This window comes from Stenella coeruleoalba, assembly GCF_951394435.1.
Source record: "Stenella coeruleoalba genome assembly, chromosome: 6".
NCBI lineage: Eukaryota > Metazoa > Chordata > Mammalia > Artiodactyla > Delphinidae > Stenella > Stenella coeruleoalba.
In genome coordinates, this window is record NC_137151.1 from 121,512,038 (window position 1) to 121,532,403 (window position 20,366).

The following is a 20,366-nucleotide window of genomic DNA, read 5'->3' on the forward strand; positions in this document are numbered from 1 at the left end:
ATCCTTGAACATAAATAGGTATACACGATCCTGATTATTTCAAGACAAATTTGTGGAAGTATAATTATTGGTTTAAGGTTTTTAAGTACATACAACCATATTGGTTGTATTACTTTATATACATACCAAATACAGAGGTAGTGCCAACTGCTGAGAACCAGGTTAACAGAAATATCTGATTTGGTAAGAAAAAGGTTGTCATTCATTGCTGTTATGATTCATGTTTTTTGGTTATGGGCCAGATGGAATTTTTTTTTTTTTTTGCAGTTTACTGGCTGTCCTTATTTCTTCTTTTGTACGTTAGTTATTTATATCCTTTTCCCAATTTACCACTGAGCACAATGGAATAAACGTAAGAGCACTCTACAGATGGGGAAATAAATTTGTCGTATATTTTGCTGTTTTCCACTAGCTTGTCATTTGCCTTTCGGTATTACGTAATAAGGTTTACATCACTTTTCCTCAATTTTTTTTCATTGCTTTTATGCTTAGAAAGGTCTTCTCTACCTTAAGATCAGAAAAATATTTATATTTTATGCATGTGAAGGCTCCTTTTTTACATCAACATTAAAGGAACTATAATTTCATGCAAGTGATAAATATCATCACTTGACTGTACTAACGGCTCATTCAAGTGATTAGCAACTAATCAACTTCTCAGTTGTATTTATTAATTCATTTTCCCCCTATTTATCTGAAAAGCTACCTTTTCATGGATTAAAATCTTAAAAATACTTAGATCAACTCCTGGGCTTCCTGCTCAATGGTCTGCCCAGCCCTTCGCACTAGCACTGCACTGTCTTCACTGCTACAGCACCATAAATATGCTTATACTGACACAGTAAAGTTCCCTTGAGCAGTCCCTTCTTCAATTTTCATTAATTTATCTTCCCAGGTAAATTTTAGAATCATTTTGCCAAGTTCCATCCATTCATCCCCCAAAAAAGTCCATCAAGATTTTGGTTAGATCTTTATTCAAATCTTCAGCTAACTGGAAAACTGTCACTTAGTACATATTCCAATCATGTATACACTGAAGTTCAGTTCAGTGAAAAGGACAATATGTCATCTGAAGAAATTGATATATATTTCTCTAACTGTGAATTCAGCTCCCCAATATTTTTATCAGAACGATTACCATATTTTTTCCCCTCAGAAAAAAACAAAGCCCCTTCTGGTCAACAGAACAGTTATGTAATTGTTTCAGATCCAGAGAGTTAATTTCCTTTGATTCATCTGCAAATCGGTAACTGCTTTATTCTTATTCTTTACAAAAACGATCACTATGCTCAGTCTCTAAGAACAGTATCCTCATCTCTAATCATAGGTATGTCTCAATCTAAAGAGCTTTCCCAGTTGCATAAATTTGGGGAAGTGATCAAATAAAGTCTTGCAGACTGATTCATGTTAGTAGCTTCAATTCAAAAATTTATCACTGTGGGTCTCAGTGTTTAACCTCCACCATGGTATGAACTCTCTTAGAAGATTCAACAGAGGGCTTCAGAGATATTTCAATTGCTTAAAGACTTATCACCTTGAGGAAAAGGAAAAAAGAAAGGAAAATAAAAGAGAACACATGAAAATAAGACCAAGGCCACTTGCAACTCAAAGACAACACATGGCCAAACTGCAGAGAGAAGCCTGAGCAGAGGACAATCACGTCTGCCCACACAACAAGAAACATGATGTGATCCAAGAAAATGCAATTTTGAAAATCTAACTACAGCCTCATACTATTACAGGGGAAAAAACCCGGAAATATATAATCTTTATAAAAGGACAGAATGTTGAATTTTTTCTGGTATATTTCTTACAGTTAGCTTGAAAATATTTTAAAATGTTTCAAGAGTAAACCTTCTAAAAGGGTAAACTTTCAAATAACATTCAATGTTTATCTTCTAAAGTGATCGACTTAAACAAATAGGGACATTTATCTTTCCATACCTTCAGGGGGTCTCTGCAACTGGGACTTCCGATAAAACAACATGTAGGCACTTTCTTTACCCTGAAATTGCTGTTCAATATCCTCTTCCTTAATTGGCTGGACTTGGGAATCGTTTACATCAAACCAGTGGGGACAGGAGGGTCTATCATTTAATCCTGGGGGTTCTGAAGTAAGTGTCTTCAAAAGTTGTTGATCATTTCTTCGTATATCAGACTCAGTCTGGAGAGGACAGTCCTTCAATAGACTAACTGTACTTTCATCTGAACTGAGCAGAAATATCTGAGAATGAAGCTGTAAAAACTATACAGAAAAAGAAAACAAACATTAGGTTAATGAAAAAAAATTTCATTGACATGATTACAAAATCTTTACCTTCCTTTCTGTGATTAGATATTTTAACGTCAACGTTTTGGCCTGGTCAGCTACGAGGGGAAAAAATTTCATTTGTGCCATAATAAAACATTTAATAAAACCCAGAGTGCTTTCTGTTAAATAGTCTAACAGTTATATCAAGGGAGAAAGCTGCCATGACACAATCTTAAAAATACTTTAATTATACCTGGTAATGCTGTTTTTAAAAAGTCTTTACTGAAACAGATTAGACAGAACAAACACTTCTGAAATGTTTAAAGCAATCGAAACAGAGCACAAAACAAAGGCAATTATACAATGAAGTACCATAGAAGATAATTTCAAAACTAGTGACTCAGACAAACTGCTGGGATATAGTCACAATTATAAGCTTACATTAACTAAATTCAGTGTTGTCTGTCCCGGAGGCTGACAGGCTAGCTCAGGAAATCAGAACACTGCAAGGCTGAAGTCATAATCTCAGAGACTATCATTTCTCAGGTTCCTCCACCTAAAGGATTACGAAGAAAAAAACCTTCTCTCCCCATTGCCTATCCCACCTCCCCATCCCCTACTCTACTCTTCTTTTATTCCCTAATCTCTATGTGGCTTTGTATCACCCCCTTTTCTCTCAGTACAAACTACTTTATGTAGAAAATCACTTGGGAGGTATATGTAACATTTGCTTAGATCATCAATCAACACGGAAAAGTGATTTTCTCATTTTTTCTTGGAAAGGAAGAATTTATGGTAACGTATACTCTCTAATCAAACAGAAGAGTATAGGGCATATGACCCAACGGCATTATTGTTAACACTGTGTGTAACAGATGGTAATATAGTTTTGTAGCTAATTTAAGTACAATAAAATAATAATTTGAAACCTCTGAGTATAATGAATACTTTCTGTATAGCGAATCTTTTCTTTGTTTGATAGTTGAGGATTAACTCTTAAACCTCAAACTTCAGTGTAGTCTGGTTCCAGTAATGGCAGAGAACTTTTAATTGGACTAACCCCACTGATTAAAAATTATAAACTTTAGACAAAATAATGAAAACAATTGTTTGGAGAGTAAGCAAAAGCTGATCTAAAGTGGAGGGAACATAATCCTTCAAAAGGGAAACAAGCTAGGTGAGTCCTGCATTAACCCACCACTTCCCAGTTTGTAGCAGAGCATGGTGGAAGAGAGTTCAAGCAAAGGGCAAGAGTCTTACTGGACTAAGGAAACAGAATTTGAGACTGCCACAGAGCCTAGAAAGTGAAGGAGAAAACCCCATAAAGGAGCCCCAGATCTCTACCAAATCCTCCTCAAATCCTTGGCTGAGTCTTAAATGGTACATGGACAGCCTGAGACCCAAGGAACTGAGCAGAAAGCAACAGCTGGGAGATTTAAGATCTGAGTAGAGATTTTAGCGCCCTGCTGCTGGGTAGAAAGAACATAGAGTTAAATAAACATGTTGTGAATGGATTAATAAGTTAAGATAGATTAGAAAAAAGAAAGAAAGAGCATGGAGTTGAAGTCCTGCCAAATTAGAGGCATATGACAAACACCTCAGGCTTTCCACTGAAATCCTAGAAGGGCCATGTCTCAGGTCAGGGATTGGCAAACTTTTCTATAAAGGGCCAGACGGTAAGTATTTTAGGCTTTGTGGGCTAAGAGGCAAACTTGAGCACCTTTCTAAAGGTAACTGTTTGAAAATATAAAGACAGTTCTTACCTGGGGGCTGTACAAAAAAGGCAGAAAGCCATAGTTTCCCCATGTTTGCTAACCTCTGCCTTAAGAGGGAGGACCATCCAGGCCCCAAGACTAACAGCTGCTCCCTAGGACTAACAGCTAAATGCAACAGATCCACCCTACCAAAGCCCCAAATGAAGCTCCCACAGGATCAACATGATTCAAAGTTACTTAATGGCCTGTTAGAATATAATGAAAAGCCCTTTAGAAACAATAACACAGGACTTGCCTGGTGGTGCAATGGTTAAGAATCAGCCTGCCAATGCAGGGGACATGGGTTCGAGCCCTGGTCCGGGAAGATCCCACATGCTGCGGAGCAACTGAGCCCGTGAGCCACAACTACTAAGCCTGCACTCTAGAGCCCATGAGCCACAGCTACTGAGCCCACGTGCCTAGAGCCTGTGCTCCACAACAAGAGAAGCCTCTGCAACAAGAAGCCTGTGCACCGCAACAAAGAATAGTCCCCACTCGCTGCAACTAGAGAAAGCCCACGCACAGCAACGAAGACCCAATGCAGCCAAAAATAATAAATATATAAACCTTCTAAAAAGCAGTAACATAATCCACAGCCTCTAAAACACATCACCCACAATGTCCAGTAGGCAATGTAAGAGTATATGACATGCAAAGAAACAGGACAATGGGATTCATAACCAAGAGATGACAGTCAATTCACAACAGAAAAAAAAAGGTAATAACTACAGACCCAGAAATAATCCAGATGTTATAAGAGTAAACAGCTAATGAAATATGTAAATTTACAGGAAAGGATGTACAGAGTAGGTTCAAATGGGTAATTTCAGCAGAGAAACAGGCACGTTAAATAAGAGCTAAGAAAAAATTGTACAGCTGAATAACACAATATCTGAAATGAAAAAATTCATTAATTCATTGGCTGGGTTTAACAGAAGACTGGATACAGTAGGAGAAAGAATCAATGAACATGAAGACAGATCAATGGAAATTATCCAAATTGAGGGTGAGGGGAAAAAAAAAAAACTCCTGCTAGAATATCTAAGACCAGTGAGGAAATACTGAATGGTCCAATATATATGTAACTGTAATTTCTGAAGAAGAGAGAGATAATGGGGCATAAAAACAAATTGAAAATATAATGGCCAAAACTGAAGAAAGATTTCAAGCCACAGAAAAAAAAAATCTTAGAAAATACAAAGCAAATAAACACAAAGAACACCATACTGAGACACACTGTTATTAAACTGCTAAAAACCAAAGATGAAGAGATTATTTTAAAAGTAGACAGAAAAAAAAGACACATTACATTTAAGTAACACTGACTTCTCAGCCAAAATAAAGGAAGCCAAAACATAATAAAATGACATCTTTAAAGTCCTGAAAAAACCAATAAGAGCTATTAACCTAGAATTCTGTATCCAGGACTTCCCTGGTGGTGCAGGAGCCTGCCAATGCAGGGGACACGGGTTCAATCCCTGGTCCGGGAAGATCCCACATGCCATGGAGCAACTAAGCCCGTGTGCCACAACTACTGAGCCTGTGCTCTAGAGCCCACGAGCCACAACTACTGAGCCTGTGTGCCATAACTACTGAAGCCCACGTGCCATAACTACTGAAGCCCACGCGCCTAGAGCCCGTGCTCCGCAACAAGAGAAGCCATTGCAATAAGAAGTCTGCACACCACCATGAAGAGTAGCCCCCACTCGACCCAACTAGAGAAAGCCCGTGTGCAGCAACGAAGACCCAATGCAACCAAAAATAAATAGTTTTTTAAAAAGAAAAAAAGAATTCTATATCCAGCAAAAATACCATTTAAACAAATGAATGCAAGATAAAAACTTCAGACAAACAAAAGCTGAGAATATTTTTGCCAGCAGTTCTGGATGCCCAAGAACCGCTAAAGGAAGTTCTCTAGGTTGAAGGGAAATGATATTAGATGCAAACCTGGACATGCAAGAAGGAGCAATGAACACCAGAATGGATAAAATAAAACATGATTTTTTCATTAATTTCTTTAAAAGTTGCTTAAATGTTTAAAGTAAACACATACATACATACATACACACACACACAGTGAATTTACATATAATGGTAAAACATAAGACAACAGCAGAAAAGGATGGAAGTCGGGAAATGGAATTATGCTACTGTATCTTGTACATCTTACCTTGTACATGAAGTGTTACAGTATTGGTCTGTAATTTATAATATTAACTTATGTACAGTGTAATCCCTAGAGTAAAAAAGTTAAAGTAGTACAGCTAAAAAGTCAACAGAGGAGACAAAAATCAAACACTAAAAATTACTTGATTAATCCAAAGGTATGAAAGACAGAAAGAAAGAAAGGCAAGAAAGACAGGAGAAGCAAATAAAAAACAAATGGCTACATGATAAATTCAAACTCAACCACACAATTTAATACATTAAAAATAAATGGGGGCTTCCCTGGTGGTGCAGTGGTTAAGAATCCGCCTGCCAATGCAGAGGACACGGGTTCGAGCCCTGGTCTGGGAAGGTCCCACATGCCATGGAGCAACTAAGCCCGTGCGTCACAACTACTGAGCCTGTGCTTTAAAGCCTGTGAGCTACAATGACCTAGCCCGCGTGCCACAACTACTGAAGCCCGCGTGCCTAGAGCCTGTGCTCCCCAACAAGAGAGGCCACTGCAATGAGAAGTCCACGCATTGCAACAAAGAGCAGCCTCCGCTCACTGCAACTAGAGAAAGCCCACATGCAGCAAAGACCCAATGCAGCCAAAAATAAATAAATTTTTTAAAAAATTAATAAAAAAAATAAATGTACTGAACATTCTAATTTAAAGGTAGAGACTGTCAAACTCTATCATTTGATAGAAAACAGATGAACAATAGAGAAAAACAACAAATGCAAAGCTGTTTCTTTGAGAAGTTTAATAACCTTGGACTTCCCTGGTGGTGCAGTGGTTAAGAATCCGCCTGCCAATGCAGGGGACATGGGTTCGAGCCCCGGTCTGGGAAGGTCCCACATGCCATGGAGTAACTAAGCCTGTGCGCCACAACTACTGAGTCTGCGCTCTAGAGCCCACGAGCCACAACTACTGAGCCCGTGTGCAACAACTACTTAAGGCCATGCGCCTAGAGCCCGTGCTCCACAAAAGAAGCCACTGCAATAAGAAGTCTGTGCACCGCGATAGAGTAGCCCCTGCTCACTGCAACTAGAAAGCCTGCGTGCAGCAACAAAGACCCAACACAGCCAAAAGTTAAATTAACTAATTAATTATTTTTAAAAAAGAAAAGTATAATAACCTTGACAAATCCCTATCAAGACTGATGCAAAAGAAAGCTAAGAAACACAAATTACCAATATCAGAAATGAAATAGGGTCCTACAGAAATTAAAAGGATAATATGATAATATTTCAAACAACTTTATACTAAGAAATTTGACACTTTGAGAACCAATTCCTTAAAAATCACAATTTTCCAAAATAAGCAGGAACCAACTTCATACTGTTTACAAGAGACACACTTGCATTAGAAAGCTTGTATGTTACATTAATACCAGATAAGGTAGATGTGAAGGTAAGGACTATTAGCAGAGATAAAGGAAGGGCATATGTCAAGAGGCCATTAACAATCCAAAATGTGTATGCAACTAATAATATATCTTCAAGATACATGAAGCAAAACTGTCAACAGTAAAAGGACGAAAGGGCAAAGGTACAATTAGAGTTGGAGATTTAAAACTACTCTCTCAGTAACTGATACAACAAAAAGACAGAAAAATTAGTTAAGAATAGGGATGAAATAAAGAATGTTATTAACCAATTTGACCTAGCTGACATTTATGAAACACTATACCCAACAAATGCAGAAAATTAATAACTTTACTGGTGAACAGAAACATTCAGCAACACAGACCATATCCTGAGGCATGAAACAAGTCTCAAAAAATTAAGAATAAGTGAAATCATAGAGAGCATGTTTTCAGAGTAAAATGGAATTAGACATCAATTTATAGATATAACGAAAAGATAACTAGAAATTCCCCAAATATTTGGAAATTAAGCAATTCACCTCCAAAAACCTCATGGGTCAATAAAAGAATCAGAAGGAAAAATTACAATATATTTTGAATGGAAAGATAATAATAACATGTCAAATTTAGCTACAGCTAAATTAGCGCTAAGAAGGAAATTATAGATTTAAAAGCATGAATTAAAAGGCAGGTTTAGGGCTTCCCTGGTGGCACAGTGGTTAAGAATCTGCCTGCCAATGCAGGGGACACGGGTTCGAGCCCTGGTCTGGGAAGATCCCACGTGCCGTGGAGCAACTAGGCCCGTGAGCCACACTACTGAGTCTGCAGGTCTGGAGCCTGTGCTCTGCAACGGGAGAGGCCGCGACAATGAGAGGCCCGCGCAGCGTGATGAAGAGCAGCCCCCGCTCGCCGCAAAAGCTTTCTCGCCGAGAAAGCCCTCGCACAGAAACGAAGACCCAACACAGCCAAAAAATAAATAAATAAATTTATTTAAAAAAAAAATTTTAAAAGGCAGGTTTAAAAAACAACTGAGATACCAACCCAAGAAGCTAGAAAAAGATGATTAAATTAAATCCCAAAGGTAAAAGGAAATAATTAAAAACAAGAGCAGAAATCAATGAAGTAGAAAACAGATTAGTAGAGAAAAATAAATAAAGGCAAAAAAGTTGTTTTTTGAAAAGCTTAATAAACTTGATAAGCCCTAAGCAAGACTTATGAAAAAATAAAAGTAAGCAAACACAAATTATTAATATCAGGAATTAAAAAGAGGAAATTTAGGTCCTACAGACACTAGAAAAGATAATATGAGACATTTTGAATAGCTTCATGCCAATAAATTTGACACCATAGATAAAAGGACAAATTCTTCAAAAAATATAATTTTCCAAAATAATTCAAGAAATAAAAAATCTAAAACAACTCTACAAATAAAGAAATTAAAACTATAATTTAAAAACCTTGCCATAAAAAAATTCCAGGTCTAACTAGCTTCACCATTTAAGAAAGAAATAATAATCTATCTCAGAGAAATCCTTTCCAAGAATATAAAAAAGGAACATTTCCTAACTTCTTTTGAGTCCTGCATAACCCTGATACTGAAACCTGACAAAGATATTACAGAGAAAGAAACTTAAAGACCCATATCTCTCACAGACACAAAATCCTTAGGAAAATATGAGCCAAATGCATACAGCAATGCATACAAGTACATCACGACCAAGTGTGCTTTACCCCAGAAATGTAAGGTTTGCGTTCACACTGAAAAGGTCAGTCAACAGAATTCACCACATTAACTGAATAAAAGAGAACAGCCATGCGATCACATCGATAAATGTAAACAAAACAGCATGTGATAAAATCCAACCTCTATTCAAGATAAAACTATCAGCTGCTTATATCACACCCGAAAGGAATCTGGGTTCACTGTGATAATGGGCATAAGACTTTTGGCCTTCCTATGAACAAATACTCTACATGTGTCCTCCTGCACTTCACGTGGCTGCTGGGCAAGACTAGTGGGACAGGGTTCAATATTGGAAGAAAAGCTGCAGTATTTAGTGGGGAAGTCCTGCCACTTAGAGCCCGTCCAGCCCATGAATGGGTGGGCCATGAGTGGTCTCATAAACATAAAGGCTTTGAACCTCTCTTTTCAAGAGAAAAAAAAAAAGAAAGAAAGAGAGAGATTCCAACTATATGCCATTCTGGAAAAGGCAAAACTATGGAGACAATCAAAATACCAGTGGCTGCCAGGAGTTTGGGGGAGAGGGGTGATGAATACACAGAGTACAGTTTTTTAGTGCAGAGAAAATACTCTGTATGACATTATAACAATGGATATATGTCAGTATACTTTTGTCCAAACCTACAGAATGTACCATACTATCTACTCCATTAGAATGAACCTTAGGTGAACTGTGGACTTTGGCAATTATGATGTGTCAATGTAGTTCATCCTTGGTTTAGGGTAAAAAAAAGAAACACACCACCCTGATGAGTGATACTGATAACACCTGCGCATGTACGTGGGAAGGGGGTATATGGGAAATTTCTGTACCTTCTTGTTAATTTTGTTGTAAACCTAAAACTACTCAAAAAGAAGTCTTAAAAAAAAGAACATTCAGTGTTAGGATAGGTATTTTTGGCAAAACTCATTTCAGTTATACACATATGTATACAAGTTATATACGTGTGTGTTGGTTGGATTGTGATGTAAGATGCATTTTTTAGGTCAAAAAAGTTTGCAAGCCATTGTAGTTAAGTTATATTGGCAAATAAAAGCACAAATTAACCTCAAAGAAAAAAGACATAAGACTATCAGTCAACTATAAGTACAAGCTAACTTCCTCAAATTTATGAAGGATATTTTTATTTAAAAACAAAACAAGACAAAAAAGTCCCTGCACAGCTGATAACATACTTAACAGTAAAATATTGAAACACTGATCCAATCGTTTTAAATGAAAACCTAAGACTGTCTATGAACTCATGGTCATTAATTTATGAACTGTGGTCTAATTAAAAGGTGAACTTAAACACAGACTATATTATGTACACTCTTTGCTTCTACAAGAAATAGCTCCAAAATATTGACTAATTGTTCTGTTGCTTTGCTTGTTTTTAGTCAAGTTTTTGTCTCCCAAGTCTGGCAGTACCAGTTTTTAAACCTAACCTTACAGCCTAGGAAGCCAGATTGCCAAGTTTAGGAGAACTGTGTGTCAAAGAAAGATAAAAGTGAAATTTGGGTGAATACCTGAAGACGTTTCTATAAATAAGATGATAAGCTTTAGGATATGAACTTTGTGACATTTTTTGCTGTTGTGATTAAAAGCTCCTCCTCTATTCTTTTTTTGCTTACTTCTTGATTCTATAAATTGCTTAATAATTAACTGAATTCTAATCATTAAACAAAATACTAATTGTATTTCCATCTAATTGAAATTTCCTTCCCCAAAGAAATTCATGTTGCCAAAATCATAATAAAATTTCCTGGGAATAGGACTTCTTACAAGGATGTCATGTATTACCTTTCGCAGTGGTCCATACTGTTTTCTGTACTTCTTATTCCAAGATATTCCTATCTTTTTCAAGAGTTTCTGGCCCAGCTGATCAACAGGAATTAGATTACTCTCCTCCTTATGAGAGAAAAGAAAGTCATTTAAAAAAATCTGATAAGATATAACCTCAACACTTATGAGTTCAAGGGACCCAACAGGATTAATAAATGTGCCTGTAACAGCAAACATGTAAGTGGATTAACCATAATTGTTTCAAAATAAAAAGTTTTTTAAAAAATTAGATTAAGCCTAAGTTTAGAAAACTTGAATTCTGCCACTTTCCATGCGGCAAAGTCTAAACATTTCAAGAGCAATATCCAAAGAGTATTCCAAGGTTTGGTAAATCCTGATATTATGTGGGATTTTTAGAAGAAATACTTTAGTGCAAAAAGACTGTCTCTTCTGAATGTTTTGAAGTATAACCAAGTTCTAAAAGGGGGTAAGAAGTGACTATTATGGGCTGAAATGTGTCCCTCTACTATCAGAATTCATATGCTGAATTCCTAACCCTCAAAATTTCAACTGTGACTATATTTGGACAGGGCCTTTAAAGAAGTGATTAAGTTAAAATAAGGCCTTTAGGGTGGGCCTTTATCCAATCTGACTGGTGTCCTTATAAGAAGAGGAAATCTGGACACACAAAGACACAGGGATGCACATGCACACAGAAAAGACCATGTGAGAAAGCAGCAAGGCGGCAGCCATCCGCAAGCCAAGGAGAGAGGCCTCAGAAGAAACCTGCTGACACCTTGATCTGGACTTCCAGCCTCCAGCACTATGAGAAAATAAATTTCTGTTATGTTAGACACCCAGTCTGTGGCATTTTGTTATGGCAGCCCTAGTAGACTGATATAGTGGCCATAGACCAATACTCAACCGAGGTCCCTAGTAAGAAATTGAGATAAAAACTGTTTATTAAGAACGAATGAATAAATGAAATGAGACTACCATCCTTACAACAGGGTACAAAGCAAACATTAAAAGTCACATACGTGAGGTATTATCAATACTGGGAATGAAAAAGGGGACATAACTTCAGATCCTACAGACATTAAAAGGATAATATGGGAAAACAGTGAATTCCAAAACCGTATGTAAAGTAAATCCCAATTCAATTTAAAATAACAATAATAATATCACAAAAAACTTGTAACCCAATCCCAAAATATGTATATAAACACAAAGGAAACAGAATGCAAAGAATATATATCAAAGTGTTAACAATGACCGGACATTTGGTTTATTTAAACTTTGTTTCTTTATATATTTTCTAATTTTTTCCCCTCAAATTTTCTACTATTCATATGTATTCCTTTTACAACCAGAAAGTCTCCAATAAAAAATTTTTTTTAAATAGACAGAGAATTTCCCAAAAGACTATGAACAGTAACAATATCACTTCTGCCAACTGAATCATACATCTGATATACATACACAAATATAAACATACACACTCTCTCTCTACCTGTAGTAAGACTGCTTTTAGAATCATCAATGGATCATCAATCTCTTCATTTTGAAGATCTTCCAAATTCACATCTGGATTACTTTTGTCCTCCTAAGAAAGAAAACAATAAAAAAGTTTCTCTTTTCTGGTAAGCGGCCTGAGGTGACCTCTAAAAATGGTTCACTATTCACCTGACCCAGAAAACCCCACAAAATCATGCAAGAGATTCAAATCTTCGTGTTCACTTTAAGAACACTCATGAAACTGCCCAGGCCGTTAAGGATATGCACATCCGAAAAGCCACCAAGTATGTGAAGGATGTCACTTTAAAGAAGCAGTGTGTGCCATTCTGTCATTACAATGGTGGAGTTGGTAGGTGTGCCCAGGTCAAACAGTGGGGCTGGATGCAGGGTCGGTGGCCCAAAAAGAGTGTTGAATTTCTACTGCACATGCTCAAAAATGCAGAGAGTAACGCTGAACTTAAGGGCTTAGATGTAGATTCTCTGGTCACTGAGCACATCCAGGTGAACAAAGCCCACAAGATGCCGCGCAGGACTTACAGAGCTCATGGTCAGATCAACCCATACATGAGCTCTCCCTGCCACACTGAGATGATCCTTACTGAAAAAGAACAGATTGTTCCTAAACCAGAAGAGGAGGTTGTCCAGAAGAAATAGATATACCAGAAGAAACTGAAGAAACAAAAACTTATGGCCCAGGAATAAATGCCGCAAAAAAAAATGCAAATAAAAGTAAAAAAAAAAAAGTTTCTATCACTAATCCCTTAAAAAGCAGTTAACGAAATAGGAGTGTTTGTGCCACAGAGGTTTCAAGATGGAGAAATGATGATAAAAACATCATAATAATTTGTATATGCTTTGGAATCAGGCAGCCTGGTTTTAAATGTCAACTGGTTGAATAATCCTGGACAAATTACCGAATCTCTCTGGCGTTATCTGTAAATTGGGATTGTGAGATAAGGAAAGCTTCTAGCACAATACACACAGCGGGTTCCAGCATCTTCCCACTAAGCACTACTTTAGCTGCATCCTACAATTTTGATATGTTGTGTTTTCATTATCATTCAGTTCAAAATATTTTCTGGTCTCCACCCAATTTACTCTCACTCACTTATGTTGGCCTAACAAAATCCTACCAACCTCTGCAAGCTCAGCTTAAACATTCCCTCCTATTTTCTTTCTTTCTTTCTTTCTTTATTTTTGGCTGCGTTGGGTCTTCGTTGCTGCGTGCGGGCTTTCTCTAGTTGCGGCGAGCAGGGGCTACTCTTCGTTGTGGTGTGCGGGCTTCTCACTGAGGTGGCTTCTCTTATTGTGGAGCACGGGCTCTAGGCGCACGGGCTTCAGTAGCTGTGGCACGCGGGCTCAGAAGTTGTGGCACATGGGCTTAGTTGCTCCGTGGCATGTGGGATCTTCCTGGACCACGGCTCGAACCCGTGTCCCCTGCATTGGCAGGCAGATTCTAAACCGCTCCACCACCAGGGAAGTCCCTCCCTCCTATTTTCTGATCACCCAAGTTTGCACCCCATCTTATGAAGTTACTTGGAAACATGTCAAAATTCCCGATAAGGTATTTTTATTATTTCATACATGACATCTTGCAAAGGTATTTTAAACTGGCTTAAAATCATAAACACAAATAGACCTAAACAGTTAACATAAGACAAAACTAATAAAGAAATATAGAAGAATACGGCAGATGAAATACAACCATCCTGCTGTAAAATTACTAAAAATGCTGGATAAAGTAAAACACACAACAAAAGAAAATCTCTTTTTAAACACATGCCGAACTAGCAAGAGAACACTGGAAAAATCCTCAGAGAACAAGTGACATGAGGATCCAAGGGAAGAAATCCAGAGTTGAGGTCTCCAGCCGCTCAACGTTGCTGACACACAGCTTCCACCTTGATGCTCACACAGGACAGGGTCTGGGAGACAAAGCGTAAGGACCTACCCAAAGTGGGGAGTTGAATGGCTGGTTTTCTAAACAACCAGCTCTCCAATTCTTTGACACCACCTGGCTGTCCGTTAATTCAATTCTGACACTAATGTTGCTAAGTGCCGCGAGGCTGCCCCCACTTCAGACACCAGCTGCAAATGGGGTTCCCAGGCTACCTGCACTTCGGCCTGGCTGATCACAAATTCTACAAGTTCCACTTCATGTCTGATAACTTCCTGGAACAGCTCATAGAACTCAGGAACTTATACTCAGGACTAGAGTTTATTACAAAGGATACAAACGAACACCCAGATGAAGGTACACAGGGCAAGGCTGGGGAGGGTCCCGAGGGCAGAAACCTCTGTCCGCGTGGAGTTGGGGTGGCCACCCTCCCTGCACATGGATGTATTCACCAACCTGGAAACTCCCTTAGTCCTCTTCTTTCAGAGTGTTAATCAAAGTTTCATTATGCAGGCATGATTGATTAAATCATTGGCCCTCGGTGACCAAACTCAATCTCCAGCCCCTGTGCCTCCCTGGGTGAGGGGGTGGGTCTGAAAGTTCCAACCCTCTAATCATGTGGTTGGTTTCTCTGCTGACCAGCCCTCACCCCGCAGGTAACCTGATTAGCATAAACTCAGGTATGGTTGAAAGGGGTTCCTTATGAACAAGAAAAGACATGCCTAATCACTCAGGAAATTTCAAGGAGCTCTGTGCCAGGGACCTGGGACAAGGACCAAGTATATATTTTTTATTATACCACAAAGATAGATTCCAGCAGAAAGCTAGAGACCTGAAAGGACTATGCTATCAATATAAGCATGACCTACCAAAAAATCCACCCCACAACAAAGGACAATGAGAAACTTGCTTGTTTTGACCTTGATACTAGATGAAGGTGTAAAAACATTTCCTCTAATAATCTGTAATCACAAGTAGGTCTTCATGTGGGTTGTGGCCCAAATTCACATCAGTTGTATGGCTCTAGAACCACCAAGTCTAGATCTTATTTTAAAGGTATTAAAGGTTGGAGGTGACCCCAGGCATGTGGTAGAGACAAATACACATCTTTCGTGGAAGAAGGTACTTTTAACTCAGGCTTCAAATTACTCCTACACCGTGTTCTTACAAAACCAACCAGCCAACCAAGATCACAGTCTAAAATAGCAAAATCATAAGGAAACAGAATCAGCAGATATCCAAAGACCCACAAAGTCTTCAGATACTGCAATTATCAGAGAATAAAACAGTATGTTTAATATGTTTAAAGACATTTATAGCTAAGGAACAAGAGATTTAAAAATGGTAGGAGAGGGCTTCCCTGGTGGCGTAGTGGTTGAGAGTCCGCCTGCCGATGCAAGGGACACGGGTTCGTGCCCCGGTCTGGGAAGATTCCACATGCCGCGGAGCGGCTGGGCCCGTGAGCCATGGCCACTGAGCCTGTGGGTCCGGAGCCTGTGCTCCGCAACAGGAAAGGCCACAGCAGTGAGAGGTCTGCATACCGCAAAAAAAAAAATAAAAAATAAAAATGGTAGGAGGGGAGACGCAGGCCGGCATTGCCTAGGGTGTGACACGCCCTAGGTGGCACATGGGCTGGGCCTAGTCCTCCTGCACTCTGCCGGTGTCCAACCTTGGCCTTGTGGGGACAGGCTGGTCCAGGAGGCACCAGTCCCAGGGCTGCCTACTGGGAGCTGTTGTAAAACTTCTTTGTCCCACATCCTCAAATGTGCAAGATGATGCTTGAAGTGATGTCAACCATCAGTGAAGCAAAAGACCCCACTTTGGAAGGCACAGGTCAGGCTCCTCTTTACAGCAGATCGAGAGCCACATTTTGAATAGTTAATGACCTCCAGGCAAGAGGCAAGAGGTCATCTTCTACTTAGGTTGAGAGAGACTGAGATGTTGGCTTTCACCCAGGGAACATTATGTGGGGTTGGTCATGAAACTTGTTCCTTGCAGACAGCTCCTTGAAAGGGAAGAAGAAATTGCTAAACTATAAGCAGAGAAAACAATACCTGTCTATGTTTAGTGTATCTGGAATCCTTTGTCTCTAGGTATAAGAGATCTCTCAGGATAATGGTAGTAGAGAGACAAGCGGTGTCCATCAGGTGTACCTACTGAAGTTGAAATTCTTAAAGCACTCATCATTATGTGAACACCACAAAGCTCGTGATTCTTAAAGAGCAGAATTAAAAAAAAAAAAAAAAGGATGCTTCGTAGAGGCCATGAATAAGGAAATACACAAGCACAAACAGAAAGCAATCTTCTGATTGTTCTTTAAGCCCCAAGGAAGACCTTGCTAAAGTACCAGAGCTTCAAGACCAGAGAAGCAGTGCAGAGGGCAAAACCAAATGAAAGAATGCCTGCCTGCCCTCTCGAGTTACATAATGGAACCGGGAGAAGAGCTTGGCTGCTGACCATTTCCAAAGAAATGAACACAAAATTGCAGAGAAGTTCAAGGAAGCACAAATCAAAAGGAAGACACAAAGAAAAGAATCATTACTTTTGAGCCACGCTACCTCACCACACAGTGTGAAGCTACCTCTGTGCATGACGTCAATGATAAACTTAAATAGGAAACTGTAAATAAATATTTTATGCCTCAAAATACTGAGGATAAATCCCACTAGCTAGAGAAGTGCCTGAAATCTGACAATGGCTGAGCAAAATTGAAGAAATGTCTGCAGCCAGCATGGAGGAAAGCAGAGACACACTCCCGAGGCGGAAGCCAAACTGACATGGAGCGCAGGGGCACTTTCTAAGGCTGGAGAGAGACAGGGCAACATCAGAAGAAAAGGCTACCACAAATGGAAGCATAAATGGAAGGAAAAAACCAAGAACTACAGTGGAAAAGGCAAAGAGAAAAAAATAAACGAACAACATCATAACTATTTATTAGACCTGTTCGCAAGTTTCTATGAGAATCTAATAAAAGGCTTCAACTTCATCTTTTAGAGAGAATGAAATAAAGTTAAAATAATTGTTTGAAAGGGCTGGGGGTGCCCTAGAGGGTAAGGTTCACTACTACAGGACCCTGCGACTGTAAGACAGCAGAGTGAAGGAAGGCAACAAGGTAATAAGAATCAGCAACGAAGGATGGAAACATGGAGAGCAGAGTTAGACCAGAGGAGGATAAGAAGTGCTTCACTCCATCTGCCTGGAATGTGCCCAGACAAGCTAGTAGCTTGGCAAATATGGCACAAGCATTTGAGAGATGCTTCTATGGCTTCCTCAACCCAGAACTGGATAAACCCAGTTCTAGAAATAAAAGAAATGGAAGGTTAAGGACCACAAAGAGTGAAACAAAACTGTCTTTTTCCAAAAATGTCTACAACATAAGAGGGTTTAGCAAGATGGTTGATTATAAAATCAATGTACTAAAGATAACTGTACTTCAATACACCAGCCACAAATAGTCCAAAAAATACAGTATAGACATAGCCCCACAGAACACCTCCCTGATCAACATTTTCCCACTAGAACAGTTAGATTTTAAATACCCAAACTTTACAAAACATACGTTATCTCTCAGTGCATTCTAAGTACAACTGATAGAGCATCAGAAACACAGGTAGATGTTCTGAAAGGCAAAGTGAATGTCAACAAAGGCAACACAGCACCTTCAATACTGCTGGCACTCAGAGAAGCCATGTTATTACATGTGGAGCAATTTTTCATTCACAATAATATTAACTGTTTGACACTTTTTTTTTTTTTTTTTTTTTTTTTTTTTTTTTTGCGGTATGCGGGCCTCTCACTGCTGTGGCCTCTCCCGTTGCGGAGCACAGGCTCCGGACGCACAGGCTCAGCGGCCATGGCTCACGGGCCCAGCCGCTCCGCGGCATGTGGGATCTTCCCGGACCGGGGCACGAACCCGTGTCCCTTGCATCGGCAGGCAGACTCTCAACCACTGCGCCACCAGGGAAGCCCCGGTTTGACACTCTTGAAGATAGGTTTTAAGCATTCTGCATCCTAACATGATGGGTTGGAATTTACCAGTGTTTTAGTTACATTTTAGAAAACTGGTTGAGAGTTTGGTGCTGGTGTGTAATAGATTATAATTTTTCCCACTGCAAATAACTGGAAGTGGATTCCCAATTAGTGCTTTCTCTTCTAGAGAAAATTATGAAACTTTTTCAGAAGACATTAAAGAAGCTCTAAAAACCAAAAAGATGTATCTTGTTTACACATGTAGATACAAAATGCCACTACTTTTATGTGTGTGTATGTGTGAGAAAATTGACAAGGTGATTCTAGAAATGTTCAGAAAAGCATTAAAATCCAAGACAGGCAAAACACTCCTGAAGAATAATAACACATAGGGAGACTTGCCCTACCAGTTATCATAACACAGTATAAAGCTACAGAAATTAACAATGTGGTATTTGCCTAGGAATAGAAAAAAAGAACAATAACAACAACAACAAAAACAGAATACAGAGCCCCAAAATGGACTCAAATGTAAGAAAACAATTGATATAACAGAACTGGCATTGTAAACTGGTGGGGAAAGAATGGATCATTCAATAAATGGTAATGGGCAACTGGGTACCCAGATGGAAAAACAACATCACAACATTCACAGCAAAGCATTCCAGGAAGACTGAAGTTTCAACTGTAAAAGGCAAAACTATAAGAGTTTTAGAAGACAATATAGGAGGAAAATCTTTGGTTGGTGCCATGAAAGAAAGAAAAGCTGAGGAATGGTTACTGATTAAAGGAGACTTAAGACATATGCTAACTAAACCTAATGCACGATCCTGGGCTTGATACTAGAGTGGGGCAGAAAATGCTCTAAAGGATTTGGACGAGGCCGCTGTGAAATCTGAATATAAAACATATATTAGATAATAAATAATATTATATCAGTGTTAAAGTTCCTGATTTTGACCTATGCTTATGTAAGAGAATGTCCTGGTTCTCAGGAGATAAACACTGAGTTACTTAGGGGTAAAGAGGTCTAATGGCTTCAACTTTATTTCTAGTGGTCAGCACTGATAATGATAATGTTAACTGTGTGTGTGTGCATGCGTCTGTATACAGAGGATGTGCCTGCACAAATGTGGCAAGATGGTTAACAACTGGAGAACCTAGGTGAAGAGTATACAGGAGGTGTTTGTACTATGCTGGTTATTTTTCTGTAAGTGTGAAATTATTTAGAAATAAAAAATTTAAACATCTATCTGTATTAACTTTCGGTGCCTATAAGTTTTCTACAGAGTGAATATATAATAAATGGCAAAAGATTAGCCTCACCAAGATAATGGGACTAGAAAAGGAAAAAGTTGCAAAGATACTTTTAATCTAATTTCTATACTTACTTGAAACTGCCAGTTTCCCAAATGATCTACATCTTTAATATACACATGATAATGGCCTCCGTAGCAACCACCTTTGTGTATAATAACTGAGAAGAGGTCATACATATATTCCAAGTCATCTAATTCACTCTACAAGAAAGAGCACAAACATTGATACAGTTTACATAAAATAAGAAGATACATAACCAAAGGGGGAAAAAAAATGTCAACTATTAAAGTTAGTAAGAAACTTCACTATTATTGTTATTTAGGGTAAATTAAGATAAATTTGAATAATCGGCTTTAAAATTTGAAATTCGTAATTCTTAGACTGAAAATTATCTATCGTTGATCTAATACCAATCACATTATGCCAAATTCTGCCTCTGAGTTAAACATAAAAACATATATCCAGGGACTTCCCTGGTGGTCCAATGGTTAAGAATCCACCTTCCAATGCAGGAGAAGCAGGTTCGATCCCTGGATGGGGAACTAAGATCCCACATGCCACGGGGCAACTAAGCCCGTGCGCCACAACTAGAGAGAAGCCCGCACACCGCAACAAAAGATCCCTCAAGCTGCA

At 38.7% G+C, this 20,366-nt stretch overlaps 2 protein-coding genes across 14 annotated transcripts in view; one reads left to right on the forward strand and one right to left on the reverse strand.

Annotated features, from left to right (window-relative positions):
• USP40 (ubiquitin specific peptidase 40) overlaps positions 1-20,366 on the reverse strand; it is a 91,858-nt gene that overhangs the window by 55,109 nt on the left and 16,383 nt on the right. For 11 of the 13 annotated variants that reach the window (XM_079924662.1, XM_079924657.1, XM_079924656.1 and 8 more), the window contains 4 exons: positions 19,805-19,933; positions 12,543-12,635; positions 11,048-11,155; positions 1,945-2,245 (listed from right to left, as the gene is read on the reverse strand). In XM_079924662.1, coding sequence (XP_079780788.1) covers positions 1,945-2,245; positions 11,048-11,155; positions 12,543-12,635; positions 19,805-19,933 — 631 coding nt within the window. The remainder of the gene's footprint in view (positions 1-1,944; positions 2,246-11,047; positions 11,156-12,542; positions 12,636-19,804; positions 19,934-20,366) is intronic. The other 2 variants (XM_079924668.1, XM_079924667.1) reach the window with 1 other exon arrangement.
• Positions 12,642-13,879, forward strand: LOC307188012 (large ribosomal subunit protein uL22-like). Its single transcript, XM_079924671.1, has one exon. It carries the CDS (start codon positions 12,809-12,811, stop codon positions 13,199-13,201), a length of 393 nt encoding a protein of 130 aa, XP_079780797.1. The 5' UTR covers positions 12,642-12,808; the 3' UTR covers positions 13,202-13,879.